At 45.8% G+C, this 20,568-nt stretch overlaps 1 protein-coding gene across 6 annotated transcripts in view; it reads right to left on the reverse strand.

The window, feature by feature from the left end:
- Positions 1 to 20,568, reverse strand: part of CNIH3 (cornichon family AMPA receptor auxiliary protein 3) — a 282,654-nt gene that overhangs the window by 55,553 nt on the left and 206,533 nt on the right. For all 6 annotated transcript variants that reach the window (XM_049705909.1, XM_033430406.2, XM_049705911.1 and 3 more), the window contains 2 exons: positions 18,125 to 18,193; positions 12,598 to 12,645 (listed from right to left, as the gene is read on the reverse strand). In XM_049705909.1, the coding sequence (XP_049561866.1) occupies positions 12,598 to 12,645; positions 18,125 to 18,193 (117 nt within the window). The remainder of the gene's footprint in view (positions 1 to 12,597; positions 12,646 to 18,124; positions 18,194 to 20,568) is intronic.

Consider the following 20,568-nt stretch of genomic DNA (forward strand, 5'->3'; position numbering starts at 1 on the left):
CAGTGGAACCCACATCCCAATACGCTTTCCTGCCTCCATCACGTCCTACAATACCTGGAGTTCCTTTGTATATTAAGGAGAGGAAAAAGGTGTGACAGAAGAGCAAACGATTTCTGTCAGAACGGTCAATGACTTGGTGATTTCTCATAGCAAAACTACTGAGAGTCCATAAATCTGCTTAGGTCCTGCTGTGAGAATCTGCTTTGCCGATGAATGCGGTTAAGTTAACCAGCCTCCTTCTTCTGGCCCACACAGTCTGTGAAGACTACAGGGGAAACTGAGTGTCGTCAGTCTCTTGGTTAGCCGCCTGTAGAGACTGACCGCTAGGGTCAACAGAAGCTCTACAAAAGGTGTGCAAAGTTACCAGCTCCTATGGACGGAAGCAGCAAGAGAGAAGGAGAGTAAGCATGGGCTCTGGAACCAGACCCATGAGCTGAGTGACCTGGAGCAAATATTTACCATTTGGTGAAGGCAGATCATTTTATCCAACTCACAGGAGATTCAGTTACACAGCAGGCCCAGGGCCCCTCCACAGACCTACTGAACCTGAACTTCCCAGGATTGATGGGGATATGTTAGGATTCTCCAGAGAAACAGAATGAACAGGATGCATGTATGTGTGTGTTTACAGATACACAGAGATATAGACATATATATAGAGAGAGAGATATAAAGAGAGAAAGAGATTTTAAGGAATCAGCTCAGGCAATTGTAGTGGTTTGGAAGGCCGAATTTTGCAGGGGGGCTAACAGGCTGGAGATCCAGGAAGAGCCAGCCTTGCAGTTGAAGTCTGAAGGCCATTTCCTGCAGAATTCCCTCTTATTTGGGGAGGTCAGTCTTTGTTCCATCGAGACCTTCAACTGATTGGATGAGGCCCACCCACCTTATGGAGGGTAATCTGCTTTATTCAAAGTTCACCAATTTAAACGTTAATCGCATCCAAAAAATACCCTCAAAGAAACATCTAGAATAATGTCCAACCACATACCTGGGCACCATGGCCCAGCCAATTTGACATATAAAATTAAGCATCACAGGGGGTGGGCATTCATGAATCTGTATTTTTTTTTAAAGTTGGTTTTTTGGTTTGTTTTTTAACTAATTTATTTATTTATTTATTTTTGGCTGCGTTGGGTCTTCGTTGCTGTGTATGGGCTTTCTCTAGTTGCAGCGAGCGGGGGCTACTCTTCGTTGTGGTGTGTGGGCTTCTCATTGTGGTGGCTTCTCTTGTTGCAGAGCTCAGGCTCTAGGCACACGGACTTCAGCAGTTGTGGCCAGTGGGCTCAGTAGTTGTGGTTCACGGGCTCTAGAGCACAGGCTCAGTAGTTGTGGCGCATGGTCATAGTTGCTCCGTGGCATGTGGGATCTTCCCGGACCAGGGCTCAAACCCGTGTCCCCTGCATTGGCAGGCAGATTCTTAACCACTGTGCCACTAGGGAAGTCCCATGAATCTGTATTTTTAATAACCTGTCCAGATGTGATGTGAGGCAGAGTCAAAGTTGGGGACCACTCTCAATGATGCACCCTAAGGTCAATCATGGTTTCAGGATTTCTTCCTCCACCACTACAAGGGCCTCTGGACTTCCTTTGTGAAGCTGACTGGCACAAGCTTCCATCATGCCATGAGTCAGGAAGATGCTCCCTCCACACACAGCCAGGACGGAGCAGGCTGGGGAGATGTTCCTCAAGCCCAGGGCTCGGCACTCCTGGGCAATCCACAAAGGAGTCGGCAGCTGGCCGTATTTCCCGCCCACTGCCAGCCTCTATGGGTTGAAGCTCTTCTCCCTTTCCCCTCTCCCTCAGCAGACTCAATTCTCCAGATCCTGGGGAGTCTTTTGGGGAGCTGCTTATGAATCACCAGCACATTCACCAACTGCCCAGCTCACCAGATATTTCCCACAGTGTTCCCCCACCTTGGCCACCCATGAGAAGCACATATGGGCATTTTCTAAATACTGGACCCTACCTATTAGAGCAGAATTTCTGGAAGTGTTTCTTAAGCAGATGTATAGTGGAAAATCTCCATGGGGGATTTTGAGATGCATAACGATTAGAAACCACCAGTGCCACTAATGACAAACACAACAGAACAGTGAACTCTACCGTTCGCCACTTCCTGACACTATCCTAGCATATGATTTTTCACAATAAAGGCAGCAAAGTTTCACAGAAAATTCTAAGTGCTCTCTCTGAGCTATTGATGAGAACTCCTGGATGTACAATAATGAGTGGAGAACAACGAAGCGTGTTAAGATGAGGGTGCTAGGCAGCTGACTAGGCTCGTTCATGCCACTAGCCTCAAAACATGCAGGGTTCAAATTCATGATGCCGATTTACTGCAGATTACTACATGTGGCTGACCTTCAGAGCTGCTCACAGATAGTCAGAATTATGAAAATAAAGTCCTTGAATACTTACAGTACTAAGGAGACCACCTCTTATGATGGGAAGGAACTAAGATTTCTGTATAGTTGTCATGACAGGAGGACATGTAGAGTAGTCACTGGAGGAATGTTTAGGGAACTCTCCTCACACTTGGAATTCTGCTGCAGATGATAATATTGCCCAAGCAGAGCCTGCCCCCCATGAATCCACCTAAAAGAGACCACCTTGCACTAGAGAACTGCTTATTTTGTGTCTTTTTTAATTTTTCTTTTATATTGGAGTACAGTTACGTAACAATGTTGTGTTAGTTTCAGGCGTACAGCAAAATGATTCAGTGATACATCTACATGTACCTATTCTTTTTCAAACTCTTTTCCCATTTAGGTTATTACAGAATATTGAGCAGAGTTCCCTGTGCTATACAGTTGGTCCTTGTTTGTTATCTATTTTGTTTTTTTTATTTAGTTATTTTTTAAAGCACCTTTTTAAAAAATTATTTATATATTTATTTACTTTTGGCTGTGTTGGGTTTTTGTTGCTGCACATGGGCTTTCTCTAGTTGCGGTGAGCGGGGGCTTCTCTTCGTTGCAGTGTGCAGGCTTCTCTTGTTGTGGAACACGGGCTCTAGGCACACAGGCTTGAGTAGTTGGGGCATGCGGGCTCAGTAGCTGTGGCTCATGGCTCAGTAGTTGTGGCGCACGGGTTTAGTTGCCTTCCTGGTCTGGGAAGATGTGGGATCTTCCCGGACCAGGGATCGAACCTGTGTCCCCTGCATTGGCAGGCGGATTCTTTTTTTTCTTCCGGTACGCTGGCCTCTCACTGTTGTGGCCTCTCCCGTTGAGGAGCACAGGCTCCGAACACACAGGCTCAGCCGCTCCGCGGCATGTGGGATCTTCCCGGACCGGGCCACGAACCCGTGTCCCCTGCATCGGCAGGCGGACTCTCAACCACTGCGCCACCAGGGAAGCCCGGCAGGCGGATTCTTAATCACTGCGCCACCAGGGAAGTCCTGGTTAACTATTTTAAATATAGCAGTGTGTACATGTCAATTCCAAACTCCCAATCTATTCCCCGTTTCCCCCCTGGTAACCATAAGTTCACTCTTTACGTCTGTGAGTCTGTTTCTGTTTTATAAATAAGTTCATTTGTATCATTTTTTAAAGATTCTCTATGAAAGGGATATCATACGATGCTTGGTCTTTCTCTGTCGATCTTTTCCACAATATTTGCCTGGAACTCCACAATATAAAGATGTGCAGCCTTATTCCCAGGCCTATCAGATGCCAGCTTGCTGTGGGGTTGTACTGAGGTAGGAGATAGATGGACCCCTGGGCTGGACTGCTGGTGTTTGTTAAGTGGAGTAAAATTGAAGCTTTGTTTTCCCCAGACACTCCAAAGACAAAGCTGGTGGCAGAAGCTGAGCTCTGCTGGAGTAAAGAGGTGAGATGACCACTCTTGAGGTCAAGGAAAACTTCCCTGTCTGCACGTGCGCAGGAAGGTTCCTTGGGGAAGGGAAAAACGGAAGAGGCACCACCCCATAATAAGTGTGGACATATCCCTACAGGCCTCTGTGGTGGAATCCACCTTAGCAAAAAGTTGCGCACGCATGTTGGGTAGGGTCTTAGAACAGGTCAGATGTGGGAAAAGAAATGAGATACTTGGCCAAAGGTAAACAAAGACCCGGAAGGACTGTCCTACATAAGTGATTTAAATCACCTCTCATTAGAGAGGGCGCCCAAAGTCCTTCTCTCCAGGTGTGTATTTCTGCCTTGCTTCTGTATGAAATAAACAAACCTTCTCTGTGTGCTCTCCCACTTATTGTGCTGTGTCTCTAATAATAAATTTTGTACCTGTTTTTGCAGTTTTTGCCTCCTTGAAACAGTTTTGCTTTCAAACGGGGCAAGAGCCAGGGAACTTTGCTTCTAGCCTCTAGCCCCTGGTTGACTAGCAGCTAGGATTCCTGGTTTTCACCCAGGCTACCCAGGTTCAATTCCTGGGCAGGAAACTAAGATGTCTCTTCAAGACCGCTTACTGCTGTCCCTCTGAGATCAGTACCCAGGGAGGAAAGACAGAATTCATGCATAGTAAATGCTACTCACAGTGAAATGGCCACTGATAGGGGGTAGGGATGGGGGAAATGTTACTCATTGAAAGACACGGCGCTTGGTCCTATAGACACACTAGTGAACAAGGAAGGGATGGTCCCTGTCTCCAGAGAGCTTGCTGTTGAGTCGAGCTCTGTTCAGCTTCAGTGACCCCAGTCTCTGAGAAGGACTCGGTGGCCGAGCTGCACCAGCAGCCCAGGACACCCTGGTTCTGGTGTCACTTCACCATTAGCCCTCTGGTCTCAATTTCCCCTCTGAAAAGGAGGGATCTGGCTAGATGACCTTCAAGGTCTGTTCCAGTTCTAGCGTTTCATCTCCTAATCATATAGTGAACATCAACCTTATGTCACACTATGTGCTGGGAATTCAAAGATGAATAAGACGTTGGGGTTCCTCCTTCGTGGAACTCACAAACTAATGGGGGAGGCAGGCATCCAAAGAGACAATGAGGCAGTGTTGCAAGTACCACCATAGAGGTGTAGACCCACACATCTAAGAGTCTATGTCACCATCCTAGAGAAAATCTGCAAAATCTCCAACCTCTGAGGCTTTTTCCCCCAGTTTCACTGAGATATCATTGACATACAGCACTGTGTAAATTTAAGGCATATAGCATAATGATTTGACTTACATATACTGTGAAATGACTACCACAATAAGTTTAGTTAACATCCATCATTTCATATAGATACAAAAGAAGAAGAAAAATGTTTTTTTCCTTGTGAGGAGAACTCTTAGGATTTACTTTCCTAACTTTCAAATATAGCATGTACCAGTTAACTGCAGTCATCATGCTGTACCTTACATCCCTAGTGCTCAATCATCTTATAAACTGGAAGTGTGTACCTTCTGATCACCTTCTTCAAACTCCCTCTCCCCCTCTGATAACCAAAAATCTGATCTCCTTTTTATGAGTTTGTTATTCGTATTATTTTATTTTTAGATTCCGCACATAAGTGAGGTCATACAGCATTTGTCTTTGCCTTATTTCACTTAGCACAACGCCATGTTGTCACAAATGGCAGGATTTCCTTCTTTTTTATGTCTGAAATATATATATCACAAGCGCTTTAGCCATTCATCTGTCAGTGGACACTTAGGTTGTTTCCATGTCTTTGCTATTGTAAAAAAACAAGCTGCTGTGAACATGGGGGTGCAGGTCATCACTTCAACATAGTGTTTTTATTTCCTTTGGATATACACCCAGAAGTGGAATTTCTGAATCACATGGAAGTTCTATTTTTAACTTTTTGAAGAACCTCCATACTGTTTTTCACAGGGGGCTGTACCAATTTACAATCCCACCAACAGTTCACAAGGAATTCCTTTTCTCCACATCCTCACTAGCATCTGCTATCTCATCCCCATTCTAACAGGAGTAAGGTGATAACTCATCCCTCTCCTACAAATATGTGGTAGATTGATGGCATTCATGGTACCCATTAATGGTCTCCCTGTATCCACACCCTTTGCCCTGTAACTCTGTAGTCCCTCCCACTGTGACCCTGGGCTTGGCCATGTGACTCACTTCGGCCAATAATAGGACACTAATAGATCTGATGCAAACCAAAGCTTGAAAAAGTGCTTGTGTATTTCCACTTCTTCTCTTGCTTCTATGACACCATGAGAACAAGTCTAGATTAGTCTTTGGAGAATGAGATGGCCCATCCCAGCTGAGGCCATCCTAGATTAGCTTACGGTCTGCTGCCTGCCAGACACATGAATGAGCCCCAGCAAAGACCAGAAGAACACCCCCTTCTCCCTATAAGCCCAGGCAAAATCAGTGGAACCACCAGATGACCCATGGACTCATGAGAAAGATAAATCGTAGTTGTCCTGAGTCGCTAATATCATGGCAATGGAGAACTAATAAGGATAGGGCCAACCAGCTCCCCAGATTCGAGTGAGAGGCCAGAGCCCATACGTAAGGCAGCTGTTGTGAAGTCCTCGGCTTCTCCTGCTGCAGCCTCGGGAGTGGAGTGAAGCGAGGACAGGGCTCCTCCTCTGGCTTCTGGTTCAGCAACCCCGTGACAGCATCACTATTTACACAGTGAGTAAAATGTCCCATCTTTCCCTCTGACTAACAAGGAGTTTGCCACAGAAAGCATCTGTAGATAAATTATACGTGAGACATGGTTTCTGAACTATGCAAGTTTTATTCCAGGATATTTTTACTTTTCTTCAAACATTCCCTCTAGGGGTGAACCATCCCACCAAGAAATTAAATAGAATTAGAAAAGAGCCTTAAAGGAATCCACTTGGCCCCATGACGGTGAGCCAAGCATATTATAGGGTCCCGGAAGCCCTCTGTAGCTTTGGTATTTGTATCTTCCCTCTAAAATAGCTGAGCAATATTGCTGTAGTAGTGGTCCTTAAGGAGCATGTTTCAAAGCGAACCAACAATTTCCCCTTTCATGTGGTGACTGAAAATGTGGACTCTGTTCAAACAGACTTGCCTTCAAATCCCAGCTCTACCAGCTTATGAAATATGACACACCTTTTAAGTGGGGCTATTAATCATGACTACTTCATAGAAATGTTGTGAGGATTAAAAGAGTTAATCCTTTCAAAGGCATACAGTAGTCACTCAGGAAAAGTAAGCAGCATTGTCACGCCTTAGCAATTCCCCAAGCCACAGAGAATTCTGATCTGGAAAACTTCTGAGTCAAGGATGGCCTCTCAAAGGCATTCCACACAACTGCCTCTGACTTTTTGTGTCCCTTTTCCCTGTATTATGTCTCTCCATGAAAACAGACCATTCCCTCCAGAGCCCTGCAGGAAGAACTGCGTTAACGGCTAAAAAGACTGGAAATTAAGCCAATCCCTTGTGGCAGGGAGTGCCAATAATTAGAGAAAAGGCACCGTCGTCACCATTCTCCCAAGCAGTTAATGCACAACAAATTGTGTGCTCCAAAGTGACATGAGTCTTTCTCTAGGTTCTGGTACATAAATGTATTTAGTAGCTTCCTCCTAGGTCAAAGAAATTGGAACAGACTTTGAAACTGTCTATTTTATAAATTTGTAGAGTCAGCAAATGGCAGATCTCTGGCACAGAATAGAATCTCTTTAAAAAAGAAAAAAGATTTTCCCCCTTATAAAAGTGGCAGATGCTTACAGTATCAGTTAGCTATTGCCATAATAATGCTGCATAACAAATCACTCCAAAATTCGGTGCCCTAAAACAATAATCATTTATACTTGCTCATGCATCTAGAGGTTGACTGGGGGTCACCTGATCTAGTGTGCTTGGCTCTGAGCTACAGGTGGCCTCAGGTCTGTATCCCCTGCCTCTCATGCTCCTTGCATCAGAGGGCTGGCCTTGATGATGTCAGAAGTGCAAGAAAAGGAGCAGAAACACCCAGTAACTCTTAAGCCCTCAGTACACACAAGCCCAGCCACATTCCAGTGGACACATCCCGTCCGTCACATGGCAGAGCCCTCCATCAGCAGGGAGGGGAAATGTACTCTGCTTCTCTCAGGAGGAACTGCAAAATCATATGCAAAGGTCATGGATACAGGCAGGGCCGGCTTCAGGGACATGTCACCTGTGCAGATGCACCTGGGTCCCACGCTCAGAAGGGTCCCACCTTTGGCTGAATCCTCTGCTTCGTAAAATTCCTAATAACTTTTCATCATGGAGCCCCACATTTTCATTTTTAACTGGGCCCTGCAAATTACATAGCCAGTCCTGGATACGGGGGAGGGTGAAGAATTGGGAACAATAATGCAATCTTCCTACTTAGCAAACTGACTTTACACTATAGAAGTGTCATATCCATTCCCCAGATGCCCCAGGCCCTGCTTTCAGAAGCACATCGCGGAATTTCTGCAGTGCAACCAGGTTCACACCATTCAGCTTCACTTCACAGCGTGATGCCTCCCCTAAGACAGATGTGTGGTTCTGATAAGCATGAAACGGGGAGGGGCATTGGTGGCCATCAGTGATTACACTCGTGGCCTTACCACTGCCTCATTCTCTCCAGAATTAAACTTGGAGCACCTGGCCCCCCCGCCCCCAGACTGGTTATACCTCCCCAAGGGACTCAACACCGTCACCTTCACCCTCACCCCCAACCCACTCATCGTCCTCTTTCTTGTCCCACTGCAACTGCTCAATGAAGAGAGCGAAAATTATCCACACACTAGAGCTTTTTATATCCACCACTGTCAGAAAACCTGCAGTGAGACTGGACACACTCTCGGGGAAATCAGGGGGCGAAATGGAGAATCACAGATTTGTCAAACCAAAGGGACATCCCAAACTATGCAACTAAGTCGCCCCTCTCAGGCGGGCTCCATCTAACTCAAAACCATTGCAGACATCAGGCTGCCTAACTCCGCCTAAGGGAGGTGAACATTTCTTAGCCCCCAGGACGACCAACCTCAAGGTTAGAGGACAGCTGCTTATGAAGAAAGTTTCTCTTTATTCTCATGCCAATCTGCGGCTCTCACTTAAGTTCACTTCCTCTAACCATTGCCTGAACTTGGAGACGCAACAGGAGGCCCCTAGACAGTGTCCTCCGGACAAGGACCTTTCGCGTGCCCGAGAGCAGCCATCTAACCAACGTCTGCTCTCCATGCTCTCCACGCTCCCAAAGCCGCACTTGACAGCGACCCTCAGAGTGACAGCATGCCCAGTGGGGAGCACAGCACAAGGGGCAAGTGGCTCTCGCCACGAAAGAATGAATCATGAGCACAAATCGACACAAGAATCCTGCAGTTCAGACAATCACCCAGAGAACACATTTCCTGATAATTATAGAGCTAAAAATGGATCCACTTTGAAAATCCCTTCCTTTCTCCCGAGAAAGCTGAGGAGGTGGTTTAACAACAATCAGCTGCTGAGATGCATCACATTCTGGGGTGTTTAGGAGATGAGCTCCAAGAAATTTCTTGGAAGGTACAGTTCCCAGAAGGTGGGGATGCTAACGAAGTCCATCAGCCCTCTCCACCGCCCCCAGCATGTGCTCACAGCTTGGGAATCTGAACTCAGAAGCCCATTCGAAATGAGCCAGGAGAGAGGAGGCCCAGGCCTTCCTGCCCCGTGACTCTGCTCAAACGTCAAATGACAGTTACCCAAGAAAATGGGAGGAGGTGCTAAGGGGGCTGCCGCCAGCCGAGGATTACCTCAGCTTCCTCCAGCACCACGGGTGTGCTCGGGGATGTTACAGGAAGTTTTAGGTATCAGCTAAGTGTCATATAATAATAACAATAACATTTAGTACGTGCCAAGCATTGATGAGCTAGACGCACATGTATTATCTCATTTAATTCTCACAACTCCACGAGGAGGGTGCTGTACTTATCACCCCCACTTCAGAGTCACACTGAGGGTTACACAGATAATCAGGGCACAGGCAGGAAGCAGCAGAAGCCTGTATACATCACCACCACCCTCCACCACTCTTCCAGTGCAAGGAACCAGAACTGGCTTGAGAACTTATTTGTAAGGTTAAACTACAGACTACAAAGAGGGGAGAGGGCATAAACACAGAGGAAAGGAATGGGATGGAAACTGTAGGCTAGAGACCTTCTGTGTCGTAAGGAGTACAATAAAGAGTTAAATTTGATTTAAAAATACAAATATGATGTAAGGAGTACATGTGGTAAAATATAAGTTTTGTGCCATGTCATGGACACTGTTGAAATGAAGAAATGAAAAGACTATGATGGGACCTAATCAAACTTAAAAGCTTTTGCACAGCAAAGGAAACCATCAACAAAACAAAAAGACAACCTATGGAATGTGAGGAAATATGTGCAAACGATGCAACTAACAGGGAGTTAATCTCCAAAATATACAAACAGCTCATACAACTCAATAACTACAACAACAACAAAAAAACAATCAAAAAATGGGCAGAAGAACTAAATAGACATTTCTCCAAAGAAGACATACAAATGGCCAATAGGCACATGAAAAGATGCTCAATGTCACTGGAGAAACGCAAATCAAAACTACAACGAGGTATTATTACCTCACACCTGTCAGAATGGCCATCATCAAAAAGTCTACAAAAAATAAATGCTGGAGAGGGTGTGGAGAAAAGGGAACCCTCCTGCACTATTGGTGGGAATGTAAATTGGTGCAGCCACTATGGAGAACAGTATGGAGGTTCCTTAAAACACTAAAAATACAGCTGCCATATGATCCAGCAATCCCAGTCCTGGGCATATACCTGGACAAAACTATAATTCCACAAGATACATGCACCCCAATGTTAGTTGCAGCACTATTTACAGTAGCCAAGACACGAAAGCAACCCAAATATCCATCAACAGATGAACGGATAAAGAAGATGTGGTACATGTACATATACAATGGAATATGACTCAGCCATGAAACAGGAATGAAATACTGCCATTTGCAGCAACATGGATGGACCTGGAGAATATTATGCTTAGTTGAGTAAGTCGGACAGAGAAAGAAATACTAAATGAAATCACTTCTATGTGGAATCTAAAAAATAAGACAAATGAATCTATATACAAAACAGAAGAAACAGACTCACAGACATAGAAAATAGATGCCTGGTTTCCAAAGGGGAGAGGGAGGAGGGGAAGGACAAACGAGGACCATGGGATTAGCAGATACAAACTCCTTTACACAAAATAGGTTAAGGAACAGGATTTACCGTGTAGCACAGGACAGTAAAGTAGGACCTCGGCAGAGGCAGCCACAGGCCATTGCCTGCTGTCTGGCTAGAGTCAGTGGTCAAGCAACACAGAAAAACGAGCAAAGCTCAAATGTGATGGATGTAGGTTATTGCTCTGCCAGAGAATTCAGGACGGTACATTCAAAATGGGGAAAAAAGGGCAACTTGCAGTGTGAAAGACACTTGGGTGTCAGTCTTAAAGAACAAACTAGAGTCTAGGGAAGTGACAGCTGGAGCAGGTTATTGGTGTCCGAGACATTATCTGGGAAAATAATTTACAAATTCATGAAGTTCCCTTAATACCAAATGTCATGTGCTATTTTCTTAATCATTTTTTATTCCTCGGATCACTAGTACTTTCATTATCTGAGCTTACTTCCCCACTGTGACAAAGATGTGGAACTATGACATACTGAGTCTCTTGGAAAACATTAAAGGACAAGTAATTAGCTAGAAAAATCATTGACTTCTTGATCAAGCTCTCTCTCCCAAGGAAAGGTATCATTAATTGAAATATAGAAAAGATTTCAAATGCTTGCAAAATTGTTTCCCTTCCATCAATTTTTGGCATGGCATTTGGTCTCTCTCCTATTCACATAAGGCTCAAAAACTTCTTTTGGGTTGACAGGTGGCTTTCCTATGGCCTGTAGCGCATCTGCTCTGAACAGAGATCGGGGCTGTCCTTTGGCTCAAGGCAATGGATACTGTTAGTTTTACATGCAAGTTGCTGTTCTCCACACTTTGCTGCAAAAAAGTACTCGCTTTCCTTACCGGAGCGTGGCAGACTGGTCTCTCTGCCACAGAGGTACCCGAGCTACGTCACAGAGTCCTGCTAAATACTAAACTTGAGCTGCACATGCACACGTGAATATGCATGCACACGTGTGCTTCCTGAATGCATTGAGGGCAGCTGTGACCTACTGCCCAGCCATTCAGAGCAACTCTAAATGCTTGGTTCCCGCTTTAATAACATCTCCCTTCCCACCCCTCCGACACTCCTGATGATGCTGTCAATCAAACTGCAAAGCTGAGTGGCAGGTTGAAACCTCAAAGGAAACCCAACAACCAGTTAAAAACTTGGCTGAGCCAAGGTGGGAGCGTTTCTGAGCCCCGCATCAGACAGGAACAAAGGCTGTGAGGCAACATCAGCTGTAAATGCCATCCATCATCATGCAAAGATAAAGAACCTCTAAATCCAACCAGAGGGCACTTGCAAATATCCAGTGCTGTCCTGACACTGATTGATGGCCATCCCTTTTAATTAGCTCCTCCTGTCTCTGGAGGTGTCCAAAGAAGTGATCACGTGCTCCCACCTCCTCCTCCCCCGCCACCATTTGCCTCTGTGGGGAGACAGGACCGAAGCAGGCACTGAGCCTCACCAGCCCCTCCCACTGTGTGACCACCGTGACCACGTGACCATCCAAATTCCGTCACCGGGTGCTTGCACTGACCTTTCGTAGAAGGAAGCAGATGCGCTCGATGTTCCTCAGCCGTTCCCGCTATCAGGATGCATGGGAAAGAAAAGAGAGGGGAGGTTAGATTTTCTGCTGAAAGAACATGAGAAGCCCCACATTCAGCCCCTAGTAGAGGAGGCAGAACCCACCACAGATCCCTCCCAGTCATGACCTCCATGCTCTCACTCAAGTGGCTTTCCCTAACAAGAGTTTCTGCTCATACAACTCAACAGCAAAACACCAAATGATCCAATTAAAGATGGGCAGAGGAAAATAGACATTCTTCCAAAGAAGACATACAGATGGCCCCCAGGTACCTGAAAAGGTGCTCAATATCACTAATCCCCAGGGAAATGCAAATTAAACCCACAATGAGATATCACCTCACACCTGTTAGAATGACTAGCCTCAAAAAGAAAAGAGGTAACAAGTGCTGATGAGGCTGTGGGAAAAAAGGGAACCCTGGTGCACTGTTGGTGGGGATGTGAATTGACACAGCCACTGTGGAAAACAGTATGGAGGTTCCTCAAAAAGTTAAAAATAGAAGTACCACATGATTCATCATTCCACTTCCGGATATAGCCAAAGGAAACAAAATCACTATGTTGAAGAGATATCTACACCCCCATGTTCATAACAGCAGTTTTTACAATAGCCAAGGCATGGAAACAACCTAAGTGTCCACTGACAAATGAATGGATAAAGCAGTTGTGGTATACACATATATAATGGAATATTATTCAGCCATAAGAAAGAAGTAAATCTTGCCTTTTGCAACAACATGGACGGACCTCGAGGGCACTGTGTTAAGTGAAATAAGTCCGAGAAAGACAAACACTGTATGATCTCACTTACATGTGGAATCTAAAAACAAAACAAAACAAGAACAACAAAACCAACTCATATCTGTGGTAATCAGAGCTGGAGAGGGAATTGGATAAAGGCGATCAAAAGGTACAATCTTCCAGTCATAAGATGTAATTCCTGGGGATGTAATGTACAACGTGATGACTATACCTAACACTGCTGTGTGGCATATTTGAAGGCTGCTAAGTGAATAAATCCCAAAATTTTCATCACTCTTTTTCTTTTTTCTTTTGTATCTGTATGAAATGATGGATGTTAACCAATTAAGCAATTAAGCAATATATGTAAGTCAAGTCATTATGCTATACAGCTTAAACTAAATACACTGCTATATGTCAGTTATATTTCAATAAAATTGAAAGGAAAAAAAGAGCTTTGAGCTTTTCTCCATCTACCTTGTCATAGTTATTTGCTCTTAACTGAACTTTCCCAGCACACAGCATGGGCTCAGCTTCCCTCTCAGCCCAGCATAGGTTTCTGTACTTTTTCCTGCAGCCTCTGTGTCCCTATAAGACAGTCAAACCGCAGAACGGGCACCACATGCTCACGAATCCAAAGGCTGCGGTCGGGTCCCCGGGGAGGGCTTCCCATTCAAGCCGCGAAGAGCATGTGTGCCTGATTAGTGCGTGAGGTGGGGAAGTTCTCTGCCCATTGGTTTTATTTTTCTAAAGTGGCTGTATTTAGAGGAAGCAATCTCCCCACTCAATTAGACACCAGCAGTGCCCCCGGGCTAAGACTTTTCAAGATGCCCAAGTCTATCTCCAGAGTGTGGCTCGCTGCCAAAGGAAGACGCTCCGGGGCTGCACAGGTGATGATGCTCGCCTAACACACTAAGTGCCGCCTCCCCTTTCCCGCAGAGACTTCTGCGATTTCTGAAGCCACTCTGAACACAGCTGTGGCATCTCCCAGTGCATCATTACTGAGGCAATTTGGTTGCGGTCGATGTGATCATAATGAGATTCCTCGTGGATCAGGAGACGACAGGTGGCTGGGATACCTCAATTTCCCTAATTAAATCATAAATATAGTGATTCCTGTGCACCCTTTAAGCCCAGAGGAAAGAGCCCACATCAGGACAAATTAGCATCCACATGGCTAGGAAGACAGACCACATCCTCCTCAATACACGTGTGTGTGCATGCGTGCACACACAAGCACAAACAGAGCTGGGCACTGAGGCTGCCTAAATGGAGAATAGTGGGAAAAGGTGTGAGATAACAGGCATGTAAGAGGGAGGTTCAGGACACACGCTAGCTCCTTCCCCAGCAAGTCAGATCCTCTAAAGGACATTTCTCATTACTTTACAATGATATTAAATGCCCAGCTGGCAAAAGGAAGGGGAAAGGGTTAACATGAGAAACTAGGAGTTAAAACAAACATTCCTCCTCTTCCTACCACATAGAAGAGGGGTCCACCCAGAGGGTCTGACAATATTTGGAGCTTAAATCCAAAGAACCAGTGGGCCTCATGCACATTGATTTAGAAATACATCACACAGGGCTTCCCCGGTGGTGCAGTGGTTGAGAATCTGCCTGCTAATGCAGGGGACACGGGTTCGAGCCCCGGTCTGGGAGGATCCCACATGCCGCGGAGCGACTGGGCCCATGAGCCACAACTACTGAGCCTGTGCGCGTCTGGAGCCTGTGCTCCGCAACAAGAGAGGCCGCGATAGTGAGAGGCCCGTGCACCGCGATGAACAGTGGCCCCTGCTTGCCACAACTAGAGAAAGCCCTCGCACAGAAATGAAGACCCAACACAGCAAAAATAAATAAATTAATTAATAAACTCCTACCCCCAACATCTTCTTTAAAAAAAAAAAAAGCATCACACCAATCAGCAATTGTTTATAACACAAGTCCATCCAGGGCTGGAGTTACCGAGCAGTGAAGCAGCTTTGTCAAGCCACCTGAGCCTGAGATGCTGCTTCAGAGGATCTACAGGGGCCCAAAGAGCTTAAAGATGAGTTAAATGAGGCTTCCAAAGTGTTTAAGTTCCTGCCAGGGAGTAACATCATAAAAACTGGGGGAAATGTGTCTAATACACTTCCATTTAGGGTTTCTATGGATTTTTTAAAAAATCTCAGACAAGAGTCCTTTACTTAAGGGCTTGAGTCTATCCATGAGATGTCTGGCCTTTGGGACCCAGACTCCTTAATTAATTCATTAACTAATTAAAAGTGTGGCTTTATTTTTTTTAATTTTTATTGGAGTATAGTTGATTTACAAAGTTGTGTTAGTTTTGGGTGTACAGTAAAGTGAATCAGTTATACATATACAGATATACACTCTTTGTAAGATTCTTTTCCCATATAGGTCATTACAGAGTACTGAGTAGAGTTCCCTATGCTATACAGGAGGTCCTTATTAGTTACCTATTTTATATATAGTGGTGTGTATATGTCAATCCCAATCCCCCACTTCCCCTGATAACCATAAGTTTGTTTCCTACATCTGTGAAGAAGTGTGGCTTTTTAATAATAGGAATAAAGAGTTGAGATCCAGCTTCTCTGCTATGCAACCTCACCCTTCAGTCATTCATTCTTCCATCAACAAATAGTTATTTGAGCGCCTACTGTGTGCAGTTTCTGTCCTTGCACTGACCTTGCACAGAAGCTCCCAGTGGGGCATACACGGGTCCTAATTTTCTTTGCTCTGCCCGAACTAAGGAACCTGCCAAGGTGAGATGGAAACGGGCTCCACAAACCCGTCTCATGGTTTGGCCAACCTCCTGCACCCCAGTGTTGAATTCGCATGATGGAATTGAGGGGCAGGGCACTATTTCTTCACTAGTATTTACCCTGAGATCACACAAGAAACTCTGGGTGTTCTAAGTGAGCCGCTTTCTAACTCGAGCCCAAGCCACCAGGAGGAAGGGAAGCAGGCTCTTGACTCCCTGGCATTCCAAACAGAAGCACCCTCTTGGACTAGGGCAGCTCTGTGCACCCGGTCGATGTTGACGAGCCAAGTGTGGGATGCTGGGGCCAAACACAAAAGCATCCAGAAAGAAAGGAGACCCAAGGTGCAACGCGTTCAGGCCTACAGGAGCCAAGTTATCACCGGTGGTGGTGAGGCTGGCAGTTGGAAACAAGACAGATTTTAATAATGACAAGTTTCATAAGATATAGTAAGTTTTCAGGTGGATCTAGGGATTCTTCCAACTTGTCACAAAATTCCGCTTCACACAGTTGACTTGGAGAGGGTTAGGCTCTCTTTCATAGAATCAAAGAATTTGATGCCAAAGGGATTATAAAATCAGGCTCTTAAAGGCACAACGTAGAGTAGGTGGTAAGAACCCCGGCAGACTTGGGCTCCAATCCTGACTTCACTGCTCATGAGCTTTGAGTCCTTGGATAAGAGTCTATAAACTGGGTAAATAATGCCTGTCTAGCAGAGCTGTGAGGATTATAGGTTACATATATATAGGTCCTAGCATGTAGTAAAAACGCAAAAAAGCAACTCCAATAATAACCCTGTACTTTAGAGAGGGTGACACCAAAGCCTGCTCCCCTGGTCTTCTGGTACCTCCCTAAGAGCACAGCCCTCTTCAGGGGGCCTGCAGTTAAGGAGAACAGACCTCTCGTCCCTGTCACTAAAGAATGATGTCATAAGCCTTCCAGGTTAATATTCATACCAATATATATTTTTCATATATATATATATTCACACTAGAAAATTCCGGTGTTCTCTCTAAAACTTTTGACTGAAACTATCAAACTATCAACAGAACTATTCAAACAAAAGCGTGCCTTGGCGCTGGAAACCAGGGCTTGGAAGGAAGTTCAACTCAATGCAGGCCCAGCGAGCTTAGACTGAGAGACGGACTCGCGTGAACCGTGAGCTCCATCCTTTGGGCCCAGTGGTCCTGGTCTGGAAAGTGTCTGGAAAAGGCTCTGTCCACAGGCGGGCTGGTGCCTGGCTCTGGGATGTGGGCTGCACTGAGCAGAGGGGCGGACAGCCAACACCCACCCCCACTCAACAGACGTGAGGTCTCCCTCCTCTCCTTGCGTCGAGGCCTCTTTCTGCATCCATTCCAGGGCACGTGGGAGGGCAGCAGGCACGGCGCGACAAGCCAGCTGGCGCAGCAGAACTCTGGGAAGAGCAGGTGCTGGGGCAGGAGGTCTCTCACATGCTGAACCCGGGCCGGACAACCAGACGGCATCGGGTTCCCCAGGGGGAGGCAAGCTGACCTCAGGCCTGCAGAATCTCCCGAGATGAATGTTTCCCGGGTGAAGGATATGGGGTGAGTAGCTGCATACAACAACCCCCCTGCAAGCCTCCCTCGGAGAAACCTGGCCAAGTGCAGAGCAGGGACAGCCATGGTGATGCTCCTACACCTGCCAACATGGTGGCCAGCCCGAGCCTCTCTCCTTGTTCAAGGGGGCGTAGCCAAAACCCACTAACATGGGGCCTTGAGGACTCCACAGCCACAGCACACAGACCTCTCCCACCCGGGTGGTGGGACTGCTATACTTGACTTTACATGATAAATGGAGACCTCAGCAGCCTGAGGAAAGACCGCCCCGAGCCAGGCATGGAGGTGCAGCCCGGGCCGAGCCTGCACTTCACTCCTCCTACTCATGGAGACCTCGCCCTCCTTCACAGGCCCCGGGTGGCCTGGGGTGACACCACCCTTCCGGCCACCAGCACCCACCACCTACCGCATGAACAGGGTTGCACTGGTCGATGGGGTTCTTAAAATCCGTCCTTAACTCATCAAAGGCAATTATCTGAAACAGCAAACACAGAATCAAGATGTTAGCGTCAATGCACCACATCAAAAGCTTCCTCTGATTTGGTCCAAAATAACTCAGGAGGCGGGCGAAGTGTATCAATGACACAAGACTGGCCAGGGGTCAATCACTGCCAAAGCTGGTAATGGGCACCTGGGGTTGATTGTACTCTCCTGTCTATGTCTGTGTATGCTTAAAAATCCCCAAAAGAGGGCTTCCCTGGTGGCGCAATGGTTGAGAGCCCGCCTGCCGATGCAGGGGACACAGGTTCGTGCCCTGGTCCGGGAAGATCCCACATGCCGCAGAGCGGCTGGGCCCGTGAGCCATGGCTTCAGAGCCTGCGTGTCCAGAGCCTGTGCTCTGCAACGGGAGAGGCCACAACAGTGAGAGGCCTGTGTACCCTCCAAAAAAAAAAAAAAAATCCCCAAAAGAGGGAACGGGAGGGATGTTGTTTAAGGGTAGATACTTAAAACTAACAGATAAATAAGTCCTGGAGACCTAACACAGTGCAGTGATTACAGACAACAAAATCGTATTATAAACATTAAACTTGCTAAGAGACTAGATCTTAATTGTTCCCAGTACTTGAAGAAATGATAACTATGTGATGGGACAGAGGTGTTAGCTAACGCTACAGTGGCAACCATATTGCAACATCAATGTAGCAAATCTCTATGCTGTACACCTTAAAGGTACTCAATGCTGTATGTCAAATATATCTCAATTTTTTAAATCCCCAAAATAAAGTTTTTTAAGTTTCCTGTGCTTCACAAAAATGTAGAGAAAACAGTTTCGATGAGAGTAGTTTGGGGTTTGGGTAAAGGCATACAAAAATTTAAAACTTCAAACCAGCACTTTCCATTTTCTCCTTCAGGAAAAAGCTGTTTCCTTTTTATTTTTGTTCATTCTGGCAGAGATGCTGATTAGAAGTCAAATGGATAGAAGTCAGGCAAATGGGAGAAGAGAAAAATCGAGAAAGCAGAGTTGACAGGAATAGAAACAACCCAATCTCTAGCCGTCCACAGCCTGGACGGTCAGCTCCTGGACGGTCAAGGCATCACACCTCGGTCCATCGCGCACTTGGGTTCTCAAGGTCATTCTGGACAGAGACTCAGAGGTCCCCAGAGAGCAATGGTTTCCCCCTTTGTCTGGAGGGGAGAATGTTGGAAGTGACCTTCTCTGGTCACAGAACGAGGCATGACCCAGGCACAGAAAGAACTAACTAGAGGTGAAGCTTCCTAACCCCGGCCCACCTTGTCCCCCAGGTGTCCCCAGGGAGACTCAGGGACAGAACAAGGTGGTATTCAGACAGGAGAGTGTCCTCTCTTAGGGTGTGGACGTCTTAGGTCCTCTCCTGGGCTGCACACAAATGGACAAACCAACTCCCCCAGGAAGGCACATCCCAGCGGTCCCTGAACACTTGGCAGAATTGCTGAAGCAATGAAGCTGCCACCCCACCCTCAACAGTCCTGAACCCTGTAGTAACAAGAAACTCACCACTTACTGAAGATGCTCCTTCCGTCCCTGGCTACCTCTAATTAATCATCATCTTCCTTTACTGAACTTACATATAACTCCCTAAGGTTTCCACCCACACACTAAGCCAGGGTCAGCAAACTACAGCCTGCAGGCCAAATCTAGCCTGCCACCCATTTCTGTACAACCTGTGAGCTAACAATGGTTTTTACACCTTTAATATAGTAGAAAAAAATCAAAAGAAGAATACTATTTTGTGGCATGTAAAAACTATATCATATTCAAATTTCAGTTTCCATCAATAAAGTTTCATTGGAACGTAGACACAATGATTCTTTTATATATGGTCTATATTCTTACACTATGATGGCAGAGCTGAGTAGCTGCACAGATACCATATGGCCAGCAAAGCCCAAAATAGTTAGTATCTCACCCTTTACAAAAAAAAAATTTGCCAACCCCTATTCTATTCTTTTATTTCTCCTCTAGAGTGGCAGTGTCCAATATGGTAGCCACATTTGGCTATTTTAATTAGTTAAAATTAAATGTAAAATTCAGTTACTACACTTTAATTGCTCAAAATCACATCTGTCTAGTAGCTATTAAACAGCACAGATGTCAAACATTCCCATCATCACAGAAAGTTCTATTGTGTACAGCACTGCTTTAGAGGCACAGAGAATCGTTGAATCACTCTTCCACAAGAAACCCCTTTAAGTATTGCCAGCTATGGTGAATGAAGCCAATCTTCCTTCTTCAGGCGAAATCTCTCCAACCTTTACTTAGATTAACTGGCACTAAGTTACCTCATCATTCTGATTGTCCTTCACTGACATTACAGGTTGTAAATGTCTTTACTAAAACATGACTGTCAGAACTGAACACCATACTCAAGG

This window comes from Orcinus orca, chromosome 1, assembly GCF_937001465.1.
Source record: "Orcinus orca chromosome 1, mOrcOrc1.1, whole genome shotgun sequence".
Taxonomy (NCBI): Eukaryota; Metazoa; Chordata; class Mammalia; order Artiodactyla; family Delphinidae; genus Orcinus; species Orcinus orca.